General features: G+C 37.8%; 1 protein-coding gene across 1 annotated transcript; it reads right to left on the reverse strand.

Moving 5' to 3' along the window:
* Positions 1 to 976: 976 nt before the first annotated feature.
* LOC124097173 (olfactory receptor 1B1) lies at positions 977 to 2,502 on the reverse strand. The gene has a single exon (XM_046451414.2). It carries the CDS (start codon positions 2,470 to 2,472, stop codon positions 1,519 to 1,521), a length of 954 nt encoding a protein of 317 aa, XP_046307370.1. The 5' UTR covers positions 2,473 to 2,502; the 3' UTR covers positions 977 to 1,518.
* Positions 2,503 to 11,022: the final 8,520 nt, after the last annotated feature.

Below are 11,022 nucleotides of genomic sequence, written 5' to 3' on the forward strand. Positions count from 1 at the left end.
AGAATTGAGATGAGACCACTGGACTTTACAAGAGGTTGAAGAATGGTGAGAGGTGTTGAGAAGATGGTATGGTAGGGATCAAGGGAGTGTAGGGATTGAACCCGAGTGGAGAGATCTTTGGCTTGAGGCAGTGCCTTGGTATGGGGATCTGGAATCTATAGAGGAATAGAAACAGATGTCGGAAAATTCTGAAACAGGGAAGCAAAAAAGACCAGACCTTGGCTGGCTCAATGATGCTGAAGGTGCCCCAAGTACACCTGGTGATTCTCAAGGTGACTTCTAGAGTTCTCGAAAACTTGGCATCTATAGATGTCCAAAAATCCTCAGCAAAATAAATTCTTGATTACAACGTGTTTGAGTGACACTGTCACTCTTTGTCTCATATGGGGTGGAGGACTAAAATCAATGCATAAAGTTGAAACTGAGTAGCATCAAGGTTACTTTTTTTTTTTGGTACTGAAGATTTAACCCAGGAATGCTTTACACTGATCTATATCCTCGACTATATATATATATATATATATATATATATATATATATATATATATACATATATATATTTTTTTTTTGAGACAGTGTCTCACTAAGTTGCTTCAGGCCTCCCTAAATTGCTGAAGTTGGCCTTGAACTTGCAATCAGCCTGTCTCAGCCTCCTGAGCTGCTGGGATTACAGGTGTGCACCACCACATCTGGCTCAAAGTTACCATTTTAATCTATTAAGAGATAACAAAACAGAGGCCAAGTTTCCACCCACCAAAAGCCTAAACAAAGCCATTTTTTTCATTGTTAAAAGAGTTCCTCAATCCTTCTTTAATGCAACAAAGTCATTGACTTTCAATTTTAGTTTTTACTTATAAAATTAATACTGAAAATAATTCAAAATAGAAATTCAAATAATAGAATTAGAAAATAGAATTCAAATTCATCAGAGTTTGAAACTCACACTATGAGACAGACCCACAGAAATTGGGGCTGACATATGGAATCGAAGATCTTGACTATCATTTCATGCTTACTGCTGGATCTACTTGTTTTGAATGGAATAAGTCATGAACTTGCCAGCCCTGTGTGTCTAAATTGCTGTCTTTCACTTGCTCTCTGATATGCACCAAGCTGATCCCACAAGAAAGCCCACCACAGTAAACTGTCACTCTAACCAACTTCTCTGTCCTTGTTTTAGTTGATAATTCCACAATCCTATCCTCATATTACTTCAGAACTCTAGAATTAAAGCTAACAAGACCTACTGGCTTATTTATATCCACTTTGATAACTGAAGGTGAATGGCCTGATGGAGGATCCCAGAGGCATGCAGATAAAGGCATGCAGATAAACATCCTGATCACATGTGTGTATCAATGTGACACATTTGCAGCTCCATCAGAGCACAGCACAAACAAGGGCCAAATCTGGTCAAGTCATCTTGGCCAATCCTCCTTCTGATCTCCCCAAACCAATCATGATAAAATTCTGCCCATACCTTTCCTCACCTTCCCACTACAGCCCACAGCAAGCTGGTCAGGATTCCACTCTCCCCTGTCTGTGCAACCTGCAGAGTGCACCCTTGACATCCTTATTGCGAAGGCTATAAACAAACGGGTTGGCCAAAGGTGTAATGGTAGTGTACATTACTGCAGCCACCATATCCTGGTCCCGAGAGTTCTGGGAGGGAGGCTGGAAGTAGACCCAAATGATGGTGCCATAGAGGAAGCCAACCATGGTGAGGTGGGATCCACAAGTAGACACTGCTCGGCGGCGACCAGCTGCTGAAGGCAAACGTAAGATGGTGGCCCCAATTCGGACATAGGAGAGTACAATCAGGGCACAGGGGCCCAGCATTAGGAAGCCGCCCTCCAAGAATATGGCCAGCTCATTGGAATGTATGTCTGAGCAAGAGGCTCTCAGAAGTGGTCGGTGGTCACAAAAGAAATGGGGAATGTGAACATGCCCCCCGGCATCCGCAGTCCAATACAGGGGCAGAAGGAGACCCACATGTAGCATAGTATGCACTATGGACACTGCCCAGCTCAAGGCCAGTAGCCAGGCACAGCGCTGGCGATTCATCACCAAAGCATAGTGCAGAGGGTCGCAGATGGCCACGTAGCGGTCTAGAGCCATGACAGCAATGACAAGTGTATCTGTGACTCCAAATGCATAGAAGAAAAAGAACTGAGCCAAGCAGCGGGCAGCAGGAATGGCTGGGTAATCAGAGGCCAGATGGACCAACAACTGGGGCAGGGTGACTGTGGAAAGCCCCAAGTCTATTATGGAGAGGCCACGGAGTAGATAATACATAGGTGAGTGGAGCCGGGAGTCCCGGGAGATGAGCAGTACCAGAGTCACATTCCCCAATATGGTGGTCAGGTAAATAGCCAGGAAGAGGAGAAAGAGGAGACTGTGAGGGATGCTCGATCTTAAGAACCCAAGGAGCAAGAAGACTGGAGAATGTGAAGCATTAGGAGCACAGCTCATGATGAGTGTTGAGGAGTTCTCCTGGAAGAAATTTAAGTCGAAAAGCAATAGGTCAGAGATTAGGGATCATAACATATGCACATAATAGTTATGTTATGCAAGGTCCTTAAAGACCTAGATTCAACTCTACGTTTCTTTCTCTAGGTCACTCCCTTAACTTATTACAACAGTTTCTCCAGTATTTCTTCCTTTTGTTCACTGCAGAGACAAGCTTCAAGAAATAATTACCTATCAACTGTCTTCAGCTCCTCATCTTCCATTCACATCCTTCATCCTACAGCCATCCTGATTTATTCTCTTTGAACCTGTCCAGAGCATAATGTACCATTAAAACCCAGAACATGTAAAGAAATGGTTATTTAAAAGTAGTAGACTTCTATAGTGAAATTGCCTTAGATTGTCATAAAATAATTTTTCTGCTTTATTCCTTATGTTGGCAAATAGTACCATCATTACCATCTGCCTGATGCACAAACAAAAACCTTAAGGAACCCTCCCTAGTCTCCCCACATCCAGTCATTCCTTGCCATCTATGTTTTTCCTTATATCCATCCTTTATTCTTTGTTCATAAAACTATTTAAGCTTTGGCATCTCTGACCGATACCAATTTCCACAACCTCATTACTATTGTCTCCACTCGTCTCCCCCAATAGGTCTTCACACTGTTGCCACGGTAAGACTTTTGATGCGGGACTTCACATTTAACTAGTCGGGGACTTGAGATTCAAATCCAAACTGTTGATCTGACTTGTATGGAATTTTCATTATTAGTACTTAACTTCCCTGTCCAGGGTATTATTATTAAGTCATGTGCTCAAAATTAACATGTCAAGTTCCCATACCCCTCCCTGCACATACTTAATTATTTTGAGAATTTCAGCCTCTGAAGTAAGAGTTACTAAACAGTAGAAATACCCACACACGTATTCAACAATGATAGACATTTAAAGAAAACATAATAATCATCCTTTCAAATTCATAACTGAAAGAACTTTCAAGAATGTAAGGGAAATTTAGGGGCCTATAATCAAAGAAGGATATAAAAATAATATCTAAACTTCATGGTGGTAGAGCTGGTGCTGATATTAGGTAGTTGGGAAAGGACACTATATCAGTCTTCAGAGTCCAAAGCTTGAGTATAAAATCCATGTAGTATAGGAGAAGAGGGCTTAGTCCTGTGTGAGGGAGGGTAGAAACCACCACATAACTGAAAACATTCAAAGTTAAGCTTTCAGGGAAAGAGTATACACAAACTGTAATAGGTACAGATAGATAGAGATTATATGGATTTCTTTGGGCTAAGAAAGAAGGAATGGAGGGCTGAGGTTGTGGCTCAGTGGTACAGCGCCCACCTAGCACATGGAAGGCACTGGTTTCAATCCTCAGCACCACATAGAAAGAAAGAAAGAACTTGAAAAAATATTTTAAAAAGAAAAGAAAGAAGAAATGGAAACCAAGATCTCTCAGTATGCACTATTTGGAGGAAAAATTACCTCCCAAAGGAATCCAATTATGGGTTTTTACCATATGCAGAGTGATAGTGCTAATTTTCAAATCAAATAAACCCTCAAATAGAAAATTAACATTAAAAAATATGCTTAAATGGGTAAAAACATTGGGGTACCTTATAGAAGCAAACATAAAATTTTTCCTCAGGGACTTACAGATTCCAATCCACAGAAGTCCATAAATAAAAATCTATTAAAGATAAGCTTACTATTCAAAATTACAAAAGACACATGAAATCTACTAATTATGACAATAATCAACAATCAACAAACAATAGCATTAACCCCCTCCAACATCATAAAATTAACCAATCTGTTAGGAATTATAAATTATATTTAAAGTGCTTATTGTCTAAAAGAAGGAATAAACATAATAATAATGAAGGCATTATAAAGATAAATTAAATCTATTTGAAAAAAAAATTACTAGAAAATAAAAATATTCATATTCAGAAGAAAGATGTAAAAGAAAGGAGGGTGACATGAAGACAGTACAAATTAACCAAGGTGTGAAAAGAGGATTAAGAATTGCAGAGAGAAAAGGAAAGGACTCATATATATATCAAACAATGTGACTTTTCCTGTATACATACATGAATACGCCACAGTGAAGCTCAACACCAGGTACATCCACAAAACTGAGATCCTAATCAGAATAAGAGATATTCCATAGTTATATAAATATATCAAAATACAGTGTACTGTCATGTATTACTAAAAAGAAAAATATATAAATAAATAAATCAGGGGCTGGTGCTGTAGCTCAGTGTTAGAGCACTTGCCTCGCAGGTGTGAGGCCCTGGGTTTGAGCCTCAGCACCACATAAAGATAAATAAATAAATAAATAAATAAATAAAGATGCTGTGTCCATCTATAACTAAAAAAGATACATAAAAAAATAAGTAAATTAGGCTGGGGCTGGGGCTCAAAGATAAAGCACTTGCCTAGCATGCGTGAGGCCCTGGGTTCGATCCTCAGTACCACATAAAAATAAAGTAAAGATATTGTGTCCATCTTTAACTAAAAAATAAATAAAAATTAAAAGAAAAAAGTCTTAAAAAAATAATAAGTAAATAAATAAATAAATAGTATTCACATGCAAAAGAATGAAAGTAAAAATTAAATTTACACCATACATAAAAATCAATGCAAATGGTTTAAAGACTTAAACATAAGAACAGAAACTATAAAACTCTAGGGAAAAAATAGGGGGAAAAATTCCTTGACATTGGTCTTGTCAAAATCCTTCAAAAGACAAATAAACAACTGGGACATCAAAAGTTTCTATATAACAAAGAAAACAGAAAATAGAATGCATAGATGGCCTACAGATTTAGAGAAAATGTTTATGAACTATACAACTAATAAAAGTTAATATCCAAAACGTATAAGGAGCTCACCTTTGACAGAAAAAACATTCTGATTTTTAAAAATGGACAAAGGATCTGAAGATCCACAAATGGCCAACAGGTATATTAAAAGGTGCTCAAAATCACTACTCATTAGAGAAACACCAATCAAAATATCTGCACTCTCCTGTTCACTGCAGCATGGTTTATAATTGCCAAGAAAGGAAAACTCAGGCGTCTTTATCTCAACTAATTTTTTAAATGCAGCAAATTGTTCCCATACCCTGGCAGGAGTCTACACTGAGTCCCTTCCACAGCGTCCTTTAAGAACTTGAGTAATATTTTGCAGCATACTTTTAGTTTCCAAATGTATTTTCTTAAACTGTCTTTTTATTATTGATCCCTAATTTAATAGCAATCTAAGCAGAGAATTTAATCTCTATGAGGTTAGTGCTTTGAAGCTTTTGGAAACTCACATTATCACCTGATATATAGCTAAATGGACTTGTGACAGGCAAGGACAGCCCTGAAAGCTAACAATTTGTAGAAATATAAACAGGGTTGGCATTCCTGGTAGATGAAGGATAAACTATTCAGTTAAATATTGTGCTACAACTGTAGGTACATATTTTAACTTGTCATTTACCATACTATAGACCACTTGAAAATAGACACATGCTTTCATAAGTGTAAGTCTCCACAACACAGCTGAAAAAGACCTTTTGCAAAATTATATAAAAGTATAACCAATATGATTTTTTTTAACATGCAGAATTATTGTGGTGTTTTTGTTGTTTGTTTGGGTTTGGGTTTTTGTGCCAGGGATTGAACCCAGGGGCACTTTACCACCAAGCTATATCCCCAGACATTTTTATTTTTTTATTTTGAGACAAGGTCTTGCTAAGTTGCTGAGGCTGGTTTTGAATTTGTGATCCTCCTGCCTCAACCTCCTGATCCACTGGGATTACAGGTGTGTATCACCACATCTGGCTTCTGTTATTTTTTTATTTAAAAAAAGACATATATAATGAAATTATAAAAATATGCATGAGAATAATCACTGTTTAGTGTAGTAGGTACCTTTGGGAAAGGAGGAAAGACATAACCAAGGTTGAAATAGCAGCTTGAGTTTTAATTGTATCTGTATTGAAACCAGAAATGGCAAAACACAAATTTTGTTAAAGTTGGGGTTTTGACTTACGTAGCTCATTGTCTTTCTACACATTGTTCTATATTTTGAAGCTTTTCCTATGAAGATATATAGGGAAAAGCTAAGGATAGACACTTAGACATAAGAACTTTTATTTTCTAATGGTTGTTTTTATTTATTCCTTCTAAGCACACCTTTCCATCCCAAAATAATATGAACCTCAGTTAATTAAATCACATCATGGAAAATCCAGAATTAGGTAACATCTATCTTAGAACTAGTAGAATCAGAGATTTACCTCCAAAGCAATTTTCTAACACATTATAGAAAGCAAAAAGAGGCCCCAATACATGTGAATCACTACCTTGGAACCTGTGCACTGTGCCATGATGCTACCCTAGGTTGTCCTTCCCTAAATCCAGGCATGTCCCACATTTCTGATTACCATTTCCATTTCCCTGTCTTGCTGTAATAAGCTCTAGAGTAAGCTTATGATGGCAGCTCTTACTTCAGCCTGATTTCAGGAATGCAGAGTCGGAAAGAACATTTTCACAGGACTCTGGAACAGAGGAGAGAAATCTTCAACAAAACTAGAAGAGAGAGGGCTGGGGATGTAGTTCAGTGGCAAAGCGCTTGTGTTGCAGGTACCAAGCCCTGGGTTCCATCCTCAGTACTGCAAAAACAGCAATATATAAATAAAACCAAGACTAGAGGAGATGGAGGTGGAGCACTCCTCACTGCCTGTATCTCTTCAACCTCAGGAGCTCAAGATTGATTAATTGTAGTGTTTGGCTCATGCTGCACCATCTTTATTGGTTCAAACATTGCTTGACTCTTTCTCCCTTGGTTTTAAAGAGCATATATTAAACTCACATTAATTTACTGTTCTATACAAACAGTAGAATACTGATGGTGATTCTTATCTACTTGTATCAACCTTCTCCAACACTTACCCTTGCTACTCTGCCTGAGGTAGCCAATCCTCACAATCTTGAGGGAGTCATTCTCTTGCTTTGTTTATATATGTCTGTGGTAATATATACCTATGATTTGATACATCTATAGATATTTCAAAAAGAATATTATTAATTTTGAGATGATTTAAATTTATGAAAAGGCAACAAGCTTTAAGCCATTTGACTTAAGTCTCAGTATTATATTACTTAGATTCACTGACATGATTGGATATAGCTGTGCCTCACTTATTTTTCACTGTTACAAAATAGCTGTTTGTATGAATATACCACAAAGTATGTAGTCCTTCTCTGTGATGTATGTTTTGGTTTATTTACTGGTTTCTGTTTCCCTGAGGATGGATACAAGCCGACATAGTTTATATTTCAATGCTTCAAGTTATTACTTCTCACAGATGGGCAAGTTTCTTGACTTTTCTGAGTCTCAGATTACTGAACCATAAAATGGACATACATGGAAACTACTTTTGCAAAGTTATTGGAAGAATTAAATAAAATGCTTACTAGTGTTTAAAAATTATAATTCACAAGTATAAACAATTTGTCCCATTTCATATATCTAGTATAATTCACTCAGCTTTCAAATTAAGTATTTTATTCGATTTTTCCTTCCAAGGTTATCAGTGAATTGTCCTCACCATATTCAATGATCTGTAATAACAGTAGCCTTAGATAATAACTGTGGAGCCCTTTTGCTATATGCTAAATACAATGCAAAGCACTGCACATTTGTGACTGTACTAAGCCTTCAATTCTGTATGTTACTTTATTAAATTTTCAATTCTGTGAGGCAGGCACTGCTTTATTCTGACTTTAAGAATTCTGAAGCACAGAAAAATCAAGAAATTTTCTTAATGTTATACAGCTAGTCACTGGCAGAACTGCCATCTGGGGCCAGAACATTTGACATCCTGACAACCACTTTTCTGAACCTTTTTCATTTTCCTTCTCCACTAATGAATGTCATTATTAACTACTATCCCCAAACTTATTGGTAATAATTTTTTTCAAATTCCATGATACTTAAAAATAATTAATTTTTCCCTCATTCTCCCCAGTGTTATCTCTTTTCCATTCCTTTTACTGATTTTCAGTAATGTATAAAGAAATTATCCAAAATTATTTTTCTTATAAAGCACAAATGTTCTTTTAAATAACAAGTGGCAACTGTAAGCCATGCCTCTGAAAATACTTGAGAGTTGAGATAAAAGAACAGATGCAGTTTTGGATAATTGTTCTGAATGCCTGAATTTGCCTATGGGTGCCAGAAGATAGTTTTGGCTGGACCAAGTACAACAAGTTTCATATGATGTCAGATTGTTCACTTATTTATACATCTATTGATCAATTAATCTGCTATACTGAAACATTATGTCAAATAACACTAAGACCCTGCCATAAAGAAGCCACAGCATGAGAAGAAAGAAGAATAAACTAAATACAAAACAGAGCAATGAGCAATGTGATGAATATAAGCAAAGGGTCTTGTGAAGCTTCTTTGGAGCTGGTTCCATTTCAGCCTTAGCTGGGGTCAGGGATGGTGGGCTGAAGTTATAAAAAGATTGCCAAGGAGGTAACCCAACCACAAGAGGGTGTGAGATACCAAAACTACCCTCTGTTTTACTCTGAATGAATAATGGTGGGTGTACTCTGAGTCTTATGTGCATGTTAACATGTGTGTGTATATTAAATTCTATGTGACAAATTTCAAAAACTGATTTTGAAAAGTAAGAATTCAGTGTTAACTGGCTGTGTCTCTTAAACTTTCCTTTCTAAAGTTCTATGCTTCTCAAAAAGAAACTTGTGTGATTCTCTTTGAAAGACGACTAAAAGGCATGGAGAGGTTTCAAAGACAGAAATGAAGATGCAATGGAGGGAAGAATGAACACCAACAGAAAACATAAAAATGCAAAGTGCTGGGGGAGTGAGAATGGGAATGCAGAGCAGAGGAAGAGTGCAGACTGAACGGATGAGTGGAAAGAATGCAAGGGCACCCACAAGTGGAGAACAGAAGGGGGATTCACCAGGGCTGGGGTCAGGGGGAGAGTTTTTGAATGATTTTCAGAAACCATAAGGAAAACAAGAGGAAGAATGTTTGAAATGACAAGAGGCAGAAGTATAATTGAGGATGGGAATTTAAGAAAATTATTAGGGAAGAGACAATTGGAAGAAATTAAGATTTTCAGGGAAAGGAGAAGGACATGTGGAGGGGAAACAGATGGGAATGTGGACAAAAGGAGAACAGAAAGGAGGGGTCGTGGGATGGAGCAAAGGAGAGAAGTGAGGGCAGGGGTGAGAAATGGAGCATCAAGAACAGGAACAGAAGGAAGCAGGGATGGCAAGAGGAAGGACAAAAGAAATGGCTATGAGGACAAAAAGGAGAAAAGATGGGGTGTTGAGCATGGTGGGGTCCAGAGTGAGAGACAGGTTGTTGATAGAGAAAGACAAGACGTGGTCAGGAGGAAGCAAGCTGGAAGAAGGGGCTGCCCTCACCCTGGTCTCTGTAGCTCCAGCCTCTGTGGGACCTCAGGGATCTGGCCATGGTGCTGAAGGGCAGACTGGGGACAGACCAGGAAATTAGGGCTGGTGAGGCCTGGTGACATTTATAAGTCGTGAGGCCCAAGGGATCTTTCCCCTAGAGCTGCCTGGGTGAGGCCAGGTACAATACCTGCCACCCCGTAAACCAGGAAAACATGGACACACTCTCAGGGGAAGGCTAAAAGCACAAGTCCCTTCCAATGACTCTGCCACTGGTGCTAATGGGATAGAAGGCAATTTAATCAATGCCCAGGCAACCCAAAATGGCAGACACTGTGTCAGACTACCCTAATAAATCACAAGTTATCACCTGGTTATCTTCCTATGGTGTGATGAATAAGGATGACATAATGGTCTCAAGCAAGGCTTTGAAGTCAAGTAAATACAAGCTTATAAATCTGGCAACTAATTAATCTCTCTGAGCTCTATTCTATTTATGCATAAACTTCAAATAACACTTTTTATAATGATTGTCATGAATACTAGACTATTATGTAAGAAGGGTTCAGCATAAATCCTGACAGATAGTAAAGACCTAAATAATAATTTCTTGTTAATGCCACTGTTGTTGATCCAATAATGATAAATATTGTCCAACCAAAGTGAATTTGGATTTTTCAGGTGTAACTAAGGTGCACTATGTGTAACTCAATTCCCATACTTGATTCTCTGCCTCTGGAAGAAAGAGCTGTGATGAATTCACCTCCAAAATCCAATGTCTACCACAGTGTCTAGCACAAAGAAGTCACTCAAGAAATTTACCAAGCTGGATAAATAGCTAATTAGTGACAATCCTTCTTCCATTAATCATAATTCCCAAACATAATTAAATGCCAGATCTTGCCAATCATCTTCCCACACAGTGTAGGATTAAATAAAACTGAGAGTAATTTTTCTCTTTATTTCATCTGTTTTCATAGCCAATTAACTAATCCATTTTTCCATCTGTACAGCAGGCTAAACGCCTAAAATTCTGAAAAATAGAAATCAATGTATTATTAATGTTTTGATAATATTAAAATGTACTCCT

The sequence above is a fragment of the Marmota monax genome, unplaced genomic scaffold (assembly GCF_021218885.2).
Source record: "Marmota monax isolate L192 unplaced genomic scaffold, Marmota_monax_Labrador192_F-V1.1 WCK01_AAM20220418_F8-fsc00020, whole genome shotgun sequence".
Taxonomy (NCBI): Eukaryota; Metazoa; Chordata; class Mammalia; order Rodentia; family Sciuridae; genus Marmota; species Marmota monax.

Excerpts from the sequence above, each read along its gene's own strand:
- LOC124097173 (XM_046451414.2), bottom strand. The coding sequence starts at position 2,472 with ATGAGCTGTGCTCCTAATGCTTCACATTCTCCAGTCTTCTTGCTCCTT.